General features: G+C 41.3%; 1 protein-coding gene across 21 annotated transcripts in view; it reads left to right on the top strand.

Annotated features, from left to right (window-relative positions):
* Nucleotides 1-19,336, top strand: part of CCDC88A (coiled-coil domain containing 88A) — a 67,919-nt gene that overhangs the window by 31,946 nt on the left and 16,637 nt on the right. For 18 of the 21 annotated variants that reach the window (XR_005628385.1, XM_039716970.1, XM_039716955.1 and 15 more), the window contains 13 exons: nt 266-450; nt 2,128-2,265; nt 4,328-5,398; nt 5,873-6,000; nt 8,830-8,971; nt 9,543-9,719; nt 10,303-10,464; nt 13,206-13,483; nt 14,248-14,391; nt 14,937-15,123; nt 15,494-15,639; nt 16,295-16,387; nt 16,578-16,792. Coding sequence is in view for 20 of the 21 variants with exons in the window: in XM_039716970.1 (XP_039572904.1) it covers nt 266-450; nt 2,128-2,265; nt 4,328-5,398; nt 5,873-6,000; nt 8,830-8,971; nt 9,543-9,719; nt 10,303-10,464; nt 13,206-13,483; nt 14,248-14,391; nt 14,937-15,123; nt 15,494-15,639; nt 16,295-16,387; nt 16,578-16,792 (3,066 nt within the window). In the remaining variant the exon portion in view is untranslated. The remainder of the gene's footprint in view (nt 1-265; nt 451-2,127; nt 2,266-4,327; nt 5,399-5,872; nt 6,001-8,829; nt 8,972-9,542; nt 9,720-10,302; nt 10,465-13,205; nt 13,484-14,247; nt 14,392-14,936; nt 15,124-15,493; nt 15,640-16,294; nt 16,388-16,577; nt 16,793-19,336) is intronic. The other 3 variants (XM_039716972.1, XM_039716965.1, XM_039716957.1) reach the window with 1 other exon arrangement.

Raw genomic sequence — 19,336 nt, 5'->3', positions numbered from 1 at the left:
ACTGGATTCTGTGCAAAGCACTTGTGGAATTTGGAGACACATCCTGAGTTGTGGGAAACAAATCTGTGCTGTGATTAGGAACATTGGGAGAGTAGAACATATTTTAATTTCTAATATTTCTAATCCTAATCAGCTCTGGTCACCAAGAGGGCATTGGAAGAACCTTCAAAGGCTGTTAAATCCTCTGAGTTTAAAAATGCAGAATCCAAAGAATTCTGGCTAATAAGTCACCTTTTATTGGAATAATGGTGTTTTTCTCCTGCAGTGCCACAGAAATCACTGGGCCATGAGGTGAATGAGCTGACATCCAGCAGGTTACTGAAGCTGGAAATGGAAAACCAAAGTTTGCTGAAGACTGTGGAAGAGCTGCAAAGTGCAGTGGGCTCTGTGGAAGGCAGCAGTTCAAGGATTCTGAAAATGGAAAAAGAAAACCAAAGACTTAGCAAGAAGGTAAAGGTCAGGGTGTGCTTGGATTGTGTGACAGCTGCCTGATGTTCTTTGCTATTTTCTTCCCAAAGGGTTATTTTATGAATTGCTCTTATTTTGGGTAAGGCATTACAAGGGTCTAAGTGGAGTTACAGTGTTTGTAAGTATGGTAAAAAGTGAAACCACCTCTGAGAGGTTTTTTACTTTTTTGTTATGTGAGAGTGTGACCAGTTTATTCAGAAATATCTTAGACCAGTGAGGGGAAAAAATAATATATTGGGGATATGATGAGTAATGGAAGTGGTTTAGAATACTGGAGAGCATTAATTTTGGTAATTATGAAGCAGAAGAAAGTGTGTGTGCAGAGGTGGAGAGTGAGTGATGAGTCTGAGCTGAAAACTTGGTCCTGTGTCCTCATTTTAGCTGAGGGAGGGAGAAGGTGGGTCAAGGAATTGATAAACAGCTCAACAGGGGAGTTTGCCAGCTTTAACTGTGCTGAGCTACAGTGCTTTGCTCCCCAAATTATGTGTATCAAATAGAATAATTTAGTCAGTGGTATTTATAGAGAATACAAATAAAAAATAAAATAAAAGAAGGAAGAAAAAAGGGAGCTGGAAAGAAAAAGCTTGGCATGGAAGGTTTGCTTTCATTTAAAGACAAATATCTTGTTTTAGGACTGATATTTCAGTGGGCCTATTTCTGCTTAAAAATAATGTATTTAGGGACTGATGGGGTAACAGCATCTTTCATATCTCTTCCAAAATGCTGTGTTGACACTTACTGGAGTTGACTGTAGGAGGGTCATTTGATCTGATCCAAAATCCTGGAGGCATTTGTCAGGATTTTTTTTAGAATTAGGATTCTAGAAGCAGAATTCATAGGCAGTAATTCAGTGCCATGCCAGGAAGCTGGGGCTAATTACAGTGGAGTGAAAATGTCTAAAGTTCCTGAAATAGCTTTGACTTCAGCAGCTATTTCAGGTGAAGGACTATTCTTAGAGTGGCTAAGAGATAATTAAAAAAAGAAAATTAAAGAAATCCCTACTGAATTCCATGCTTCCATAAGTATTCTGATTCCTAAAAAGTTGGTGTTTTTTGGAGCAGCCTCTGTGCTGTGCCCAAAAGAAAGCTGGGAGGTCCAAAAGAAAGGAATGGGTGTAAGAAACACACAAACATCATTCAGGTCAACTTGTTACCACGTAAATGTGGCAGACAAGTCATGCTTGGGTATTTTAAATTTTAAATAGCTGTGCTCTCTGCAAGTTTGAAACACTTGACAAAACAAACTCATATATTGAATTCCCAAGGAATCATCTTAATTATCTCTTGAAATAGTTAAGTAAGATCAAACAACATTCAACTTTCCTAAGTTAAAAGGGTCTTGGAGGAGCAGTATAAATCTCACTGAAATGGAATTTTAAGAGAAAAAAAAGATGCTTGAGGAAATATCCAGAGCCTGAGAAAATCTGACCTTTTTTTTTTTACACTAAAGTACTTTATAGATACAGTGTTCTGAGCCAGGGAGAAAATTCTGGCAGGAGTAAATGTATTCCCAGAAGAAATTAATGTTTCAATTAAAGATTAGAAAATTCTGTTTAATTCTTTCCCTTAAGCTTCTTTATTCATTTCTATAAGGGTGCCTTCAACCCAGCTAAGACTGTCATTTTTAAGTACATTTTAAAACTTTTGTTTCTCTTCCCAGCTTGAAGAGCTGGAGAATGAAATTAGCCAAGAGAAACAAAGTCTTCAGAACAGTCAAAATCAGAGTAAAGATTTGCTGAAAGAAAAAGCACAGCTTGAAAAGACACTTGAAGCACTTCGAGAGAACTCCGAGCGACAAGTGAGTAACAGAACCAAAAGTTTTAATGCTGCTTTGTGCTCTGCTGGTCTCCTTTTGTAGCATTTTACAGCCATAAAGGGGTTGTAAATGTAGTGGATTTGCCAGAAGGAGGTTCCTGCAGGAAAACAGCTTTGCTGGGAGCTGCAGGCAGTGAGAGACGTGACTCATTCCTGCCTGGGGCTTTCCTGGTGGGTTCAGAGCACTCCCACGGCTTCGTGGGCATCTGCTGGAGCTGCTTGGAGGGTGTAGCTCAGCCAGGAGGGAAAATTGGGAACTTTGGAGGGAGGCCAGGCATCTCCCAGAGGAGGAGAGCAGGTCCCAGGCAGCTGGCAGTGTGTGGAGTAATGTTGGAGTAATGTGAGAGTACTGATGGGAATTCCAGCAGCCTCGGGTGCAGCTCCATCATTCTGCCCTGCCCTGGATGGGTTCCTGCTGTGACCACCTGGATTTATTTGTGGCTGCCAAAAACTGGCATCTGAATCCTTGTAAGAGATGTACCTGTGCCTGATGGACACTGGCACCTTTGAGGTGTCTGCAGAGCAGCCAGCAGGAAAAAGAGTTCTGGAATTCCCAGATTTAGGAATTGAGTCCTTCAGAATTGGAACTGCCATTAGTTTTTATAAATTCTATTTATACCTCCAGATGACATGGCCATTTAGTTTAATTTAAAGTACAGTATTCTGAAATGCAGAATATTAGATTTCAAAAAATGCTGAATATTTTTAAAGGCCATTCATCAGTAAATGGAATTCCAGAAGGAAGAAAAAAGGGAGCTGGAAAGAAAAAGCTTGGCATGGAAGGTTTGCTTTCATTTAAAGATACATATCTTGTTTTAGGACTGATATTTCAGTGGGCCTATTTCTGCTTAAAAATAATATACTTAGGGGCTGATGGGGCAACAGCATCTTCCATATCTCTTCCAAAATCCTGTGCTGACTCTTACTGGAGTTGACTGTAGGAAGTTTGTTTGATCTCATGTGAAATCCTGGAGGCATTTATTAGGATTTTTTTTGTAGAACTGGGATTCTAGAAGCAGAATTCACGGACAGTAATTCAGTGCCATGCCAGGTGCTCCAGAGCTGTGTTTTTAGGCACCTGTTAAGGAGTTTCTGGTGAATATTGCAGAGCAGTGTGTCATTGCTGGGAGCAGAGCTGTGGATCTGTAATTAATTGTTCCATTCACATTTCACTGTGGAAGAACAGCCTGTAATTTTCTCAGTCTGTTTTTCATTGCAAGCAGCACTTTTGCTTTTCTCCCAAACAATTTATTGTTGAAACATCCCTTACACTGGATTATTAGTGTACATTTAAATATTGATCCAAACAGTTTTGCTGGATTTTGCTGTCTGGTGTTACATGCCCAAATAATTCCAAATTATTTGGAGCAAACTAAAGAGTCAAGAAATACTAAAAATTAAGGTGTCAGTTCTGCCTTTATCCTTGAGGTACATCTGGGAAAATGTTTCCTACAAAAATAATTCCACCATGATTTACTTTCTCTGAAGCTGGTTTGAAACAGAAAATCCAAAAATTCTTTTTAACGCAAGAAATCAGTGAAACTTTGGTGTGTTTCTTCTCAAATTGTTGTTGAATGTGATCAGGATTTCCTCATCTCCCACCCATCACCTCTACTTTTTCCAAATGAAATAAAGAGATTTTTGTGGCTCCCACACCTCCCTCCATCTCAGGTTTGGTTTGGAACTTGCTGCAGTCCTGTTCCTCGTGGACACAGCTCTGGAAATCACAGAGTGTAAGAAAAAACAATTTAAACATGGGTAAACACAAATGAAAAATTCAATTTGCTAGGAAGTAGGTAAAGCTTTCTTTTGATTTGTGCTTTATTAGTTTTGGCTTTATGTTTATCTATTAATATTCAACAGGAAGAGATTTGAACACTTTACTTTGTTGTCAAACTTGAAATAATGTTTGTAATGCTTCACATTAGCAGAGTAAGAAGATCTTTAACTTAAAAGGTGAATATGATATGAGTATCTTTCAGTTTATGTATGAAAGCAATTAATGTTGGCACGTTATCACTTTACCATTTTTCTACCCAAATTAGATAAAGCTCTTAGAACAAGAAAATGAACACTTGAATCAAACTGTGGCTTCTCTGAGACAGCGCTCACAAATCAGTGCTGAGGCAAGAATGAAAGAAATCGAGAAGGAAAATAAAATCCTCCATGAGTCTATCAAAGAGACCAGCAGCAAGTTAAATAAGATGGAATTTGAAAAAAAACAAGTCAGGAAAGAACTGGAACACTACAAAGAGAAAGGGGAGAGGGCAGAAGAATTAGAAAACGAGCTGCATCGTCTGGAGAAGGAAAATGAGTTATTACAGAAGAAAATCACCAACCTAAAAATCACTTGTGAGAAGATCGAGGCCTTAGAACAAGAGAACTCTGACCTGGAGACGGAGAACAGAAAGCTGAAAAAAACCTTGGACAGCCTGAAAAACCTCACTTTTCAATTAGAATCGTTAGAAAAGGAGAATTCCCAACTCGACGAAGAAAATTTAGAGTTACGGAGGACAATTGAATCCTTGAAGTGTACAAGCATTAAAGTGGCACAGTTACAGTTAGAAAATAAGGAGCTGGAGAGTGAAAAGGAGCAGCTCAAAAAAAGCCTTGAACTGATGAAAGCCTCTTTTAAGAAGACTGAACGCTTGGAAGTCAGTTACCAAGGCCTGGACACAGAAAACCAAAGGCTACAGAAAGCCCTGGAAAACAGCAATAAGAAGATTCAGCAATTAGAGAGCGAATTACAAGATTTGGAGACTGAAAATCAGACCCTGCAAAAGAACTTGGAAGAGTTAAAAATCTCCAGTAAGCGCCTGGAGCAGCTGGAAAAGGAGAATAAGTTGTTAGAACAAGAGACTTCTCAACTGGAAAAGGATAAGAAACAGCTGGAAAAGGAAAATAAAAGGCTTCGACAGCAAGCAGAAATTAAAGATAGTACCTTAGAAGAAAATAATGTCAAAATCAGTAACCTGGAAAGGGAAAATAAATCTCTGTTTAAAGAAATAGTTGTATATAAAGAGTCGTGTCTGCGCCTGAAAGAACTGGAAAAGGAAAACAAGGAACTGGTGAAAAGAGCTACCATTGATAAGAAAACCCTGGTCACTTTGAGAGAGGTAAACACAGAGGAGTTTCCATTCTCATCATGAATGGGAAAAATAAATAAATAAATAAATAAATCTGTTTGTAATGTGCAGAAGTTATATCTGGGTTTCTGATTTGGGGGTTTTACTCTGCATTAATCTGTGTACTATTAACACATTTATGCATTAGATAATCAAAATTTCTATAATCAGTCATGGAAATTAAGAATATATTGCTGGAATGTTTCTCTTAACTGTCGTTCCAGACCAAATTTAAAGGGAAATTCTAAAGGAAATTTTAAAGGGAAAGGAGGAGAGCACAGGGAAATCATGTTCTAGTTGCAGTGTAATTTGTGGTACAGCTGAAAGCTGGCAGCTGGAAGGAGACTTCAAGCTGAATTATTCCAGTCATGCAGTGATCAAACACCCTTGTCTCAGCACTCCTAGAGCTGAGACTACATTATTTTATTTCACTGAAAATACTAACTGTAGTTTTTTGTGTGCAAGGACTTGGTGAATGAGAAATTGAAGACTCAACAGATGAACAATGATCTGGAAAAACTGGCCCACGAGCTTGAGAAAATTGGCTTGAACAAGGAGCGTCTCCTGCACGATGAGCAGAGCAGTGATGACAGGTGACAATGGCAGGGCCTGCATGGCAAAGAGGACAAATGAGGCTCTTCTGTATTCATAAAGTGGATTTGCAGACTGGTTCTGTGCATACTCTTAGATTTTTAAGGCACACTCATAGACCCAAAAAGGAACTTGATATTTTTGGAAATTAATTAGTTGGTGTGCTTTCACATTCAGCTGACTGTGACAGTGAGTTGCCACTTTTTGTTGCTAAGAGACTCATTGAAGTATGTCAGGAGATACAGTTAATTATAATTAAAATGTTTTATGCTCCAGTCAGCAGCAGCAACAGCAGCAGGAACAGATAATTAGCTCAAAGTAGGTTTTTTTCCCTTTTTGTCTGCCTGTCTGACACAAATGGTTTTTATCACATAGTGATTACCTTAAAGTGTCTCACTCTTTCCTTGCAACCATTTCCTTCCAAGTCTTCCATCCTAAAGGAAGCTGCATTCCCAGTTCCCCTGGCTGGGAAGGATCCAGTGCTTGGGTGTCTCCAGAACTTGGTGGTGGCTCCATCACTCCTCCACAGCTGCCCCTGGAAAGCAGCTGCCATGACATCTGTCTCCTCTGCTGCATTTTCCTCCTCTGCCTTATCCTGCAGGGATTTAGGGAAGACTGGTGACAGGAGCAAAGCAGACAGTGTGGGCTTGCAGCCAAGCTTTGCTTCTCAGTGCAGTTCTGTTGTCATGATCTGTCACTACAGCTTTGTCCTGAGCTTGGAGATTGGTCTGGGCCTTCTGTGTCCAAAGGAACACAAATAACACTTGGGGTTAGAATCCAGCTTCCCTTTCCCAGTGCTCTGTCACAGGGGTGGTGCCAGAGTCCTGTGTTACCCCTCTTGGTTTCTGCTGGTGGCTTTCACCTGCCTTCCTCAAATCCCAGAGTTCAGGAAAAGTTCTCAGAACTTGAACTGGTTGGATTTCTTCCGATTTAAGCATTTCTGTGTCACATACAGCACTTGATAAGCATTTGGTGTGTCCTTAGGTAAATATACCCAATAAAAAACCACCAGACCTTGATCCAAGGTGAAGCTTAAACTTAGATGAAGTCCAAATGGAGCAACATTTAATCAAGTTCTAGGTTAAAAGTGGTTGGGGGTTGGGCTCTGCTGCTGGCTTGAGCTTCTTCCCAAGCTCCATGTGGAGCTGGAGGATCATGAAAGGGCAATGTTTGTTTCCAAAGTGAGAGCTAGGATTGGTTTGAAATTTTGCTCAGCCCATAAATATCCCTTTCCCATTGTTCTCACTTCTTCATTCATCCCAAAGATACCTGGATTGCTTTCCTTACATAACAATACATAGGTGAGTCATGGCCAGCTCTTCCATTAGGGCTATGAAGAGCTGGGTTCATTATGGATAGAATTACTTCTCAGTGTAGTTTTTCATCTGCCTCTGGCATTTTGATGATGGAAATTAAAAATGTACTATTTTCTTCCTCCTGATTGGAAAGAGCTGCTTGTGGTTTTTAAGAAATTATCTTGGTAGCACCTCAGAGTCTTTCTATTGAGGTCTAAACTGGCCACATTTCATGAGGTAACTTTGAAGTGTTTTCCATTTTCTCTTGCCTGCTGTCCTTGGACAAACAGATTTATGGATTTTGACTCTGAATCAAAAATAACCCAACTTGCAGTTATATTCTAAAATTTGTACCATCTTTCATTGTTCAAAGTGTAAGTGGGTATTGAGGCTCTGCTACTATTGTTCTTCCTCCTCTGTTTTCTATAGAATTGTGTCATTTTTCAGTAGCAGGAATTGCTTGTAGCCACATGTGTGCTTCAGCCCAAGAAGGTGAAATACTGTATGTTCTACTAGTCTCAGGCTGCCTACTATTCCATAAATCCTTGGGAATTAGTTGTCAGATGTGAAAATCTCAGATTCCCCTCGTGCTGTATGATGCTGCTGGACAGCTTTCTGCTTATTAATTCTCTTGCCATTGGTCTTCTGCTCCAGTTCCTGACTGGATCTGATGCCATTGTCCATTCAGGAGTCTGCTGCAGTTTATTCCCTTCACTAAACTGATGGATCCTTCAGCAGCCAGGATTAGAAAGGGGGATATCAGTGGTTGGGTTTATTTTATCCAGCTGTGGGGAGGAGTGGGGTGTTCTCCAGATTCTGAGCCACACACAGGGACTGAACTGCTCAGAAGTGATTAATGAGTGTGGGCTTTGCTTTTTCCCATAAAGGATGTGCAGTTCTAAATCAGTACAGTTTAATCTGGTCACTTCTCTCTCAAACTCACATTGTGGGGGCTTTTAGGTGCCCTGCAATATCGTGAATATGGTTAAAAATGGAAGCTCTGCACATCAAGGGTGGCAGCAGTCTTAAAATACCAGCAGCTGGGCTGAGTGAGCAATTTGCACATTGATGCACCAAACGAGTGTGCACCTGCACAGTCCTGTGCTCCATCTCCTTCCCTGTCCTCCCCTTTGGAGCTGGCAGGAAATGGGAACTGATGAAAATCTTGCTCTCCAAATACTTCACATCCTAATTGAGTTCAGGTCCCTGCTGGATTCGCTGGAGTGGAGCCAGAAGGAGTGCAGGCACCACTCAGTAACCATGCAGAGAAACCCAGCACCCCCCTGGTGTGCCTGAATGGGTCTTTTTCTGGGTCTAACACCTTTTAAAAGTAAGGAGGAGTCAAAAATGGTTTTGACAACCCTCATCTTGTTATTTTTGACATAGAACTTGCTGTGGATGCTGAGGTTTCTTCAAAATTTTGACCACAGCACTCAGGGGTTTTGAATGTACTATGAGTCTTTTCTAGAACATTTTAGAATTTAAATACCTCAAATAATTATTTAAAATACAGACTCTTTTTTTGCTGTTGGCCAGTAGGTACAAGCTTTTGGAGTCCAAATTAGAATCCACACTCAAGAAGTCCCTGGAAATAAAAGAAGAAAAAATTGCTGCTTTGGAGGCTCGTTTGGAAGAATCAACAAATCTAAACCAGCAGCTGCGTCAGGAGCTGAAAACAGTAAGGAAAAGGGCATTTTTCTAGAATATCAAATGAGCTGTTGTTATTTCTGCACTTTTTGGGTAAGACAGCAAAAAATGGGCATCATTCAGGTCATAGAAAGCAGTATAAGGGTGTGTGTGCTTTTAAGACTGTTGAAATCACATGAAAAGTTGTTGAGCTTATTCACTGGCCATGAAGACATCAGCTGGATGAGTAACCTGGAGTTGATTTGATTTGGGATGTCATTTCCAGTTACATTTTCTGGCCTACCTTGAGCAGCCTGAGTAGATTGGTTAAAAAAGGAAATTCTGTCACCTTGGTTGTAGAGTTTTCGTATGAAAGTTGGGGGGTACAGTTAAAAACACTGAAATAAAATATAAAATAGAGGTCTGCTGTTTGTTGGGGTTAAACTGTCCATAAATAACTTATACATTATCTCCCCAAACATGTGCAAAAACCAAATTTACAAATGCAGTAACAGCACTTCTTGTTCTTTGAGAAGGGTCATGGTTAGGTAATAAAGCAATAAATTTGGAAGTACAAATTGAAAAATTCTAAACCTAACCTAAGTTGTCCTAAATAATTGCAGGTGAAGAAGAACTATGAAGCTCTTAAGCAGAGACAAGAAGAGGAAAGGATGGTTCAGAATTCTCCTCCAAGAAGTGGAGAAGGAAATCAGTCTGTCAATAAGTGGGAGAAAGAAAATCAGGAGACTACCAGAGAATTACTGAAAGTTAAAGATAGATTAATCGAGGTGGAGAGGAATGTAAGCTGTGTTTTAAATATGGTTCTGGTGGTAATTATTTGTGGTGAGCTGTTCCAGTAATGCAAATGAGGGTGCTGTTAAGACTCTTTAATTTATCACCTTGTTCCCTTCCCAAGCACAATCTGAATTAAACACAGTGTGTGTAGCAGCTGGATTCTGCTCTGTGGGGTGCCAGAAAGCACTTGACAGGCCTTTTAAAAGGAAATGTGAAAACCTGAATTTGCCCTTTGGCATCCACAGCTCTCTCTCCAATCCCTGTTATGTAACCCCTATTTACACCAGTCCTGGAGGTTCCTCTCCTGTTCCTCCATAGGTGCAACATCTCTTACCTGGTTTTCCAGTGGTAAATCCCCCCAAAGTGTGTTTGTTCTGCAGTTTTATCCCACCCTGTCAATCTCTGTGTGGTCCTGCTGCTTTCTGTGATCTGGAGAGCACTTCTGTTTTATCTTGGACTTCTGCAGCAGCTGTGAGCTGAGGTTTTGTGTGGTCCTGCTGCTTTCTGTGATCTGGAGAGCACTTCTGTTTTATCTTGGAGTTTCTGGAGCAGCTGTGAGCTGAGGTTTTGTGTGCTTTTCACCCCCAGAACGCGACGCTGCAGGCAGAGAAGCAGGCGCTGAAAACGCAGCTCAAGCAGCTCGAGACACAGAACAACAACCTGCAGGCCCAGATCCTGGCCCTGCAGAGACAGACTGTGTCCCTGCAGGAGCAGAACACAACTCTGCAAACTCAGAACGCCAAGCTGCAGGTAATGCTGCCTTAGTTTGCTTTCAGAAATAAAATTAAAGGGTTTTTTCCCCAAGGAAAACTTAAAATACATCGTTATCGTTAGCTTTAAAATTACACTTGGCTTCCTGCAGAGACATGGGAAAGAAGGTGATGTGAAAATAATCTGCACTCAGCAGTCAAAAATTGTTTGTTTGCTGATGAATAATTGCATTTTTAGAAATCTGTTTTAATTCTTTGTCCAATGTAAAATCTTGGCTTTATACTTAGAAGTAGAGTAGATTCTCTTACCTAGTCTTCCAGGAGTCCTTGAGATTTTATTGTATTTATACATCTAAATTAGATCAGGAAAGTAGTGTGTCCAACCATATTCTAATCAATTTTACCTATTTTTATAAATATTAAAAAAACCAAAAGTAAAGCCATACCTAAGAGGAAAATCAGGATACTTAAATACAGAAGATTTTCAAAAAACCAAAAGAAAATGGAATGCTACATAAATATGTGAAGACCTGAACTTAGATAATTGAGAGGCAGTAGAAGTAACATGGGAACTGTGGAAATTATAAAAATGGTTGTCCCCAGAGTCTTGCAGTTCTTCTGGCCAAAATTCAGATGCTGCCTTTATTGTTTAATAGGGTTATTAAATATGTATATTTTTTCTTTAAACATTAAATATTCTTGTTAATCATTTTAATGCTTTTGGTGTTCTAAGAATCAAAACTCCTTCAAGAGGGGATGAAAAGCCCACAATGCAGCAGAAGTAGTAAAGAGTGTCAGAAAGGATGGAGGGCTGATGGAAATCAAGATGTCAAGGACTCTTTAAATGGAACAAAAAATTTGCATTTGGTGAATGCTTGGAGTCCTCTCCTGGCTCTTCCTGGAAAGCAGAACTTTGTTGTCCCATGGATGCACTTTCTGCTGCCACATTGAAACAGCACTCCAGTAAAACAGGGCATTGGTGCACACCCTGTGCCACCTCTGGTTGTTAAAAACCAGTGGATATGACATGGAAGTATCCCATTTAACCAGTTAAGAGGGGATTGCTGGGATTCAGAGCTCTCTGAGTGCTTTGTAATTCCCTTCATCAAAAAACCCCAGGAATATCTCTGCAGTTCCTTTTTTGCCTCATGCCCAGCTGCACAGCCCTTTCCTCTCTGGCAAGACAATTCTCCATGAAGTGCAAATCCAAGTGGAAGTTGAAATATGTTCAGGAAAATCAAAGTGATGAACTGCTGGCTAAATCTGAAGAGCAGACTGAGCTGCTCTACCTGGACTGTGCCAGAATTGTTCCTCAGCAGCTAAAATTCTTCCCTTCCTCCTGATACCCCTAAGGAGCAGACAAGGGAAAGGATGTCTGAGAGGGTAACTGGGAATTCTGACCTAACCAGACTCAGGATTCAGCCTGGGAAGTTTCCCAGCACACCCATGCCATCAGACATGACTTCATTTCCAGTGAAAGATTCAGCTTTCTCATCTGTAACAAAGAACACTGCAGTTCCAGCAGGAAGGGATTTGTTCCCTGGTAACAGCAGGAACTGGAGTGAGAGATGGAGTTTTTTTTCCTTAATAGATACCCCGAGGGTATTAGAAGGCTCAGTAGTTTGTGGTTTTCATCTCTTGAACAGGAAAGAGAAGGAGGCTGGTGCAGGTCAGGTGACAAGCACCAGTTGTTTAAGATAGCAGTGATTTCTGCAGAGGCACAAAGAGTGAAGCTGTTGGTTGATTGGGGCTTTTTTAAACTGTTTAGTGTTGAAGGCTTTAGTGTATGAATACACATGAATACGGTTCTGGGACAGTTGTTGGAGAACTGGTGCTGTTCCACAAAAGAGAACTGAACAGAACATGGGTAGCTGCTTCCAGGTGCTGTTATCTCCCTCTCTCTGTTAAATGGATGTTCCTGTTGGAATTTTCATTATGAAGGAATGTGTAGATGCCGTGAAGGTTTTATGGTGACAGTACAGAATTTTTTAAAAATAAATCTTCATGCCAGTGTGAAAGTTCCTTTTATTTTAGTCAAGTTACAGATTTGGTTTTTATTAGGATCACTGGTGATCCATTTCTCCATGGTATCGTGGTGCTAGAGGAAAACAGCCCTGTCAGCAATTTAACATTTTAACAGATGTTGAAAGGTAAATAATAATTTGATCCATCCCAGTCAATTTAATCACATGCTTCAATGCTTTCTGCTAAAAACTCTGGGAACATTTTGAATTGGAGCTGTCTCCTGGGATGTAAGAAAAGGTTGTCTGTGGCATTCACATTTTTTGAAAAAATCCCTTCGCCCAGGATTTTCTCCTGGGAAGCTGAGACGCCTCAGAGAAAAGGAAAGCAATTCTTCTCTCATTTGCTTCTCCTGTGTTGTGCTCATGTGTGGAATGTGTTTGGAGATTGTGTACCCACAGGTGATGGTTTGGTTGCATCTGCTGTGAATTGTTTTCACTCATTGGCCAATTACGGCCAAGCTGTGTCGAGACTCTGGAAAGAGTCGCGATTTTTCATTATTATCTTTTTAGCATTCGGTTAAGCATCCTTTCTGTATTCTTTAGTATAGTATTCTTTAATATAATATTGTATAATAAAGTAATAAATTAGCCACATGAGAGCATGGAGTCAGGTGTATCATTCCTACCTTCATCGGGGCTTTCCATGCAAATACAATCATTGTCAGTGCAGCAGCCAGAATGTTGAGAAGGGTTAAACCCAAGCAATCTTCAGGTGGGAGATAAAACAGCTCAGAGTGCTGCACGTTTGTGGCTGCAGGTGGAGAACTCCACGCTGAACTCGCAGAGCACGTCCCTGATGAACCAGAACGCGCAGCTGCTGATCCAGCAGTCGGCCCTGGAGAGCGAGAGCGAGGCGGCGCTGAAGGAGCGCGAGGACCTGAAGGGGCTCTACGAGGCCCTGCTCAAGGACCACGAGCGCCTGGAGCAGCTGCACGAGCGCCAGGCCGCCGAGTACGAGTCCCTCATCGCCAAGCACGGCAGCCTCAAGTCTGCTCACAAGAACCTGGAGGTGGAGCACAAGGACTTGGAGGATAGGTGAGCGCTCAGGGAAACCAGTCTGGTGTTCAGTAGAAGTCACTCTCTGTGGTGGTACCAGTTGTTGGTTTCTCTGGGTCTGCATTGAAGGCACTGGAGATGGTAGCTCATGTTCAGACTCAGGTGTTTTTTATTTCTTGTCAGTAAAACAGTCTCACTGCCATAAGTTCGACAGCTTTTCATTAGAAGGCACAAAATGGCTAAGTATGTCTTGTTACAAGGTCTTTTAAGACTAAGCTGTCCAACTAAGAACTGACACCTAGATTATTTTCCCTTTTAACCCTATAACTGATCCCAAAGAGCCCCAATGCAGACTTTTCTGCCCAATTACAAAATGCCACCCAAACACATGAAGAAGAAACCCAGGAAAACACCCTGTGCCCTCCATCTTGCTTCCATCCACAACATACTAAAAATCCCAAAACTTAAATTTCTCAGCAAGTGATACACCTACACTACTCTCTATAATCTGTTTCACACTTTCGTGGATTGTAGTCTGTCTTGAAGTCTAGGAAACTTTCTCCATGAATGAGGGTCAAAGTCAGTGCTCCCCTGGGGGTCAGGGCAAACAGAGAAATATTCCTGGTGCCCTGGGCTTCCACAGCTCTCTAATAAAATGATAGAATTAATAAAATCACCATCACTCAATAAACCACTAGATTTATAACTTTAACAGAGGCCATTTCATCAAAATCCTTTTTTTTTTTTTTTGTCATTCCACAGAAGGAATTGTCTTTGCAGGTACAGTTGTATTGTCTTTGCAGGTACAATCAATTGCTGAAACAGAAAGTGCAGCTGGAAGAACTGGAGAAGGTTCTCAAGACAGAGCAGGACAAAATGCTGCAGCAAAGTGAGAAGCATGAAACTGTGGCAGCAGAATATAAAAAACTTCGGGATGAAAATGAAAGGTAAAGAGAATTCTGGCACCTGCCAGTGCAGCCTAAACAAGTGGTGTGTTCTTCACATTTCTTTGACACCTGACACTGCTATTCCATATATTCATGATCCCACAAAAATAATCTTTGTATCCTGAGGGGACACAGGGGACAAAGGGGCATGGCAGGGCCCAGAGGAGCAAAGTGAGCCCAGGACTGGATGTGTGTAACTTCCATGATTGCCAAAGTTTGGGCCATTCCTGTTTTGTGTTGGCAGGAAATCCTGGCTGATTTTTAAGATTCTTTTATTCTGAAAAAGAATCTTTTGTAAGATTCTTTTATTCTTCAAACCAGTTGTGATGTAGTGATGCTGCTTTGTATTTAAATATACAGAGAGCAGTGCTTGGCTCAAAGGCAGAGCATATTCCTAGGAAAATGAGGCTGGGATAATTTACAGTATGTGACAGTAAGGAATTTGTATGTATATTTTATGGAGTAGTAAGAAATGTCATGTTTCAAAGGGAGTGTGGGTAACAAATTCATTTCCAGCACTCTTTGATGGTGTCTTTGCATCCCAGGCTCACTCACACCTACAGTCAGCTCCTGAGGGAGAATGAAGTGCTGCAAACTGACCACAAGAATCTGAAAACATTATTGAACAATTCCAAACTGGAGCAAACACGGTTGGAAGCTGACTTTTCCAAACTCAAGGAACAGTACCAGCAACTGGATATTACCTCAACAAAGCTAAATAATCAGTGTGAGGTATGTGGGAATGCTGCTGCTTGTAATGGCTGGAATCACTGGAACATTTTTATAACTGTATTTATAGGTTCATAAAATCATATGAAGTGCTGGAGTATCAGTCATTTATAGATAATGAAGTGGATCCAAAGACTAATTAATTTGCCTGCTGTACAGGCAATGCACAAGCTCAGGCTCATATTAGGGAAACTGGTTTAAATTATTTAGAGCATCAAAGAGGCTTTTATCAGTTGATTCGTGATTTCATTTTGAGTTTGATTTGAATTTAAGAACCCCTCTGTAGACCTAAATTTTGTTGATAATCTCATTATCTGTGTGTAAAATACACTCACATGTATAAATGCATGGGCAATTTCATCTGTTTTAACAGCTGCTCAGCCAACTTAAAGGAAACCTGGAGGAGGAGAACAGACACCTGCTGGATCAAATCCAGACTTTAATGCTGCAGAACAGAACATTACTGGAGCAGAACATGGAAAGCAAGGATCTCTTCCATGTGGAGCAAAGGCAGTACATGTGAGTTGTGAAAAAGGGAAATCACTGTGATTAGGGCAGTGACACCAATACCTGAATTTAAAAAAAAAAAAAACTTCTGTTAAATATAGAATTGAAGATGTGCTGCTTCTGAAATGTTTCTCTTTAAAATAAGAGTTTCAGTGATAAATGTAAAACTCATAACTCAAAATATCAGCATTATATTTGTAGTTCTGAAGGATCAGTGCAACTGATGATGCAAATAAGGAATAAAAACAGTATTCCTCATTCTACTACTGAAAAAGTTTAGATTTGTAATCACTGTATTTGTAGATTGATAATATTCATACATGAGTCTACATACATTGTAGATTAATTTGTAGATTTGTAATCTAAGCTTCTTTAGTGGACTTGAGAGAAGAGAAAATGTGCTTTTCTAAATCATAGGGCACTTGATTTAAAAAGGAGGAATGTGTAAAACAGGCAAATGGAATTTTATTCCATTTTATATCATGAGGTTAAGCCTAAGGCTGATTGTTTGCTGTCTCTCTTGCTTTTTCAATAAGAAACAAGGGTAATGTAAGAATTCCACACAAAAGGTGGCAATTCTCAGGTAACAGATTCCCAGAGGAATGTGCAGCCCACACATCCTGTATACATTTTTGGAGCATAAATTATCATTAATTTCTGTTTGCAGTGACAAACTAAATGAATTGAGGCGGCAGAAGGAGAAACTGGAGGAGAAGATAATGGATCAGTATAAATTTTATGAGCCATCTCCACCAAGAAGGTACTGCTGAACATGATGTAAAATAAAACACAGCTCTAAAGCACGGCAGACCTGTTCTGTTCCCGCTGAAAACAGATTCCATTACAAGTGTGGGATCAGAATCACGTCTGTCCTGCATAAAAATTAGTTGAGTCTGCAGGCCTAAGCAATGTGCTGTAAATGCAGTGATGTGCTGTGGTTTTGATGGCAGAAGGGGCAACTGGATCACGCTGAAGATGAGGAAGCTGATCAAGTCCAAGAAGGACGGGAACCGCGAGCGCCTCAAGTCGGTGACGCTGACGCCCACGCGCTCCGAGTCCAGCGAGGGATTCCTGCAGCTGCCCCACCAGGACAGCCAGGACAGCTCCTCCGTGGGCTCCAACTCCCTGGAGGATGGGCAGACCCTGGGCACCAAAAAGAGTAGTAGTGAGTACTGCAAACCGCTTGGTTCCGTGAATAAACCTTGGCTAAATGTTGGAAAAGACCGCGTGTCGTGGAGGATTTGTAAAGATCATTTCTGAGTCTGTAGGAGTGAAGCCTGAATTAATTTATGAAGGGCAGAACTTCGTGAAATCTCCCTGGAGTGTTTGAGCAGAACTAGTTTTGAGCATTTCTGTATCTCAAAATGCAAGTGTTAAAATACACTTACAGTGCCTGGGTAAGATGAAGCAGGCACTGGTACTGGGTCAGGTGAGCAGGATTTGGGATAGAATATCAGGTGTCACCACAAGGACCCTTTTTGTTTCTCCCTCTTGTCCCAGCATGACTCTTCCCCCTTGTTTTGGAAGTGTTTTCTAAGCTGTGGCTGTGCTAACATCCTTGAGTTGCTAAAAACACCTTCTGTCTGAAGGTGTTCCCTCAGCATCTCACACAAAACCAACGATGAAATTTGGATATGCAACCAGAGGAAGTGTTAATGTAGAAACACAACCTGTTAAAAATACAGGAATTGTTACTGATCCTGAAATTGGAGTGAAGTGGTTGAGAGGGAGAATGAGGACTTAGAGAATTGTGATCAGATGGATTATTACAGGCACAATTTGCTGACCTTGAAAGATTTGATAGCCATCCCATTAGGGTGCCCCCATTAGGATATATAAGGTCAGATTCTGTATATTACTATTTATTATCTGTGTTTTTTGTTCTTCACTCTTGGCATGAATCATAAACTGCCCAGTTTCTCACAACTTGAGAGGTAGTTACAGCCAACTTTTCAGGATGTAATGGTTCTGTTTAATAACTATGCACCACAAGCATTTTGGCTGTGCATGTAAAAGCATCAGAATCCATGTGCATTAACAGTCACTTCCAGTGTTTGCACTACTACTTTTAAATTTAAATGTATTGGGTTTCAAAAGACAGCAGGTCTGGGGTTTGTGCCAGCTGTGAATTACTACAACCATTATGATGTGGTTTTTTTTTCTTCTGTGCTTCTTGCAGAAGCTTAGTCAAAGTTAAAAACATCCCAAAAATTATATTTTAAAATCAGATCTGTATTTTTTTAATAACTGAAGAAAATAGTTCAAGGGTACATTTTAGCACTTTTGTTACTAACTTATCCCTTTGGGGACTCAACTTCTTTCAGTGTAATTTTCAAGACAGATACTTTTAAACTTTTTAAAAAAGCAGCTGTTGCTTTTACATCCAAACCGTGAGTGGTGTGGAACTGGGGAGTGACTGAAGCAGTCCTGGACGTGTGTCAGTGGGAACTGGGAGTGTGCACGCTGTGGTTCAGCCCATCTGCATCTGTGTCAGCAATGTCATGTTCTGGAAGGGCTTTTCTGTGACAGTTTTCTTTGCATGATCCTTGGGACCTTGTAGTGTGCAGTTACCCTCCTGGGGAGCCACGGCTGCAGTTACGGTGGCTGAGCCTCAAAAGAGGTTTGAAGCTGTTCAGACCTCATTAATTTTCTACTCCATGGACCTTGCTCATGTTCCCCTTAATCCCAGTGTATTTATCCACAAACTGGAAGGGCTGATCTAATTCCGGATCCTAACCTTCCTCCATTACACATGTCGCCATGGAAACCACAGTTTTGGAGAGAATTCGGATGCATTTTGTGCCAACTCAGCTCTGACAGTCTCTGAGACAGAGATTTGAGACAGTTTGTGCCTCACAAAGCAGAGAGAATAGCTCAGTGTGACGAGTGCTGGTGATGGTGCACATTTTGTCTTCTTCTTCTGCTCCTAGAGTGACTGTAAGTCCTAAACCCTGGGATGTGGGGATTCTTTTCCATGGGAAGCAGTTTGGCAGTAGCAGCTTCCACTGAAGGAGCTACAGGAGGGAGCAAACGAGTGCTGCCTGTCTGTGCCAGTGCTGAGGTGTTGGAGCTCCCTGTGCTGGCTGAAGGCAGCTCTGGAAGAGTTCTGTGCCTCCCTGACCTCCAGGAGCTGGTTCCAGCAGGAGCTGCTGAGGTGAAATGTCCTGAGTGTCCTTGAGGAGGCAGGAGAAGGCAGCTCACCTTCCCTGGCACAAACCAGCCATGTTCTGAGCTGGAGGACTGAGTATCTGACCCAGAGATCTCCAGGATACACAGGGCTCACACCCCCATTCCCTGTCAGATACTGATTTAAAAGTGTTTGCTGTGTGTGCCATCTGTAGTTTTTCCTCTTTTGTGGGTGGTGATGGAGATTGTGTTTTTCCAACACAGGCCACTTTCTCATGCAAATGTTTCCAGGTGAGCTGTTATCTCCCTGGGAAAGTGATTTTGGCACAAAAATCAGGTTACCCTGTTCTCAGAGAACACCACCTGATGTCTCACAGCGTGGCCAGAGCCTGTGTCTGATCCCTGTGGGAAGGAGGGGGTGCCTGGAGGGCAGCTTAATCCTGCAGGCAGTGTGTGCTCCTGACTGCAGGGTTTCACCTTGGCTTTTCATGCCTCCTTGTTCCCAGGTACTGCCCACAAATTATTACTGACCACCCCTGATGATCAGGTGAGTGCCATGGATCTGCTCTGTGCAGAGCTTTTC

Source organism: Passer montanus, unplaced genomic scaffold (genome assembly GCF_014805655.1).
Source record: "Passer montanus isolate IOZ18808 unplaced genomic scaffold, ASM1480565v1 scaffold37, whole genome shotgun sequence".
Taxonomy (NCBI): domain Eukaryota; kingdom Metazoa; phylum Chordata; class Aves; order Passeriformes; family Passeridae; genus Passer; species Passer montanus.
Note: the sequence above shows the minus strand (reverse complement) of the source record. Positions and strands in the feature narration are given on the sequence as shown.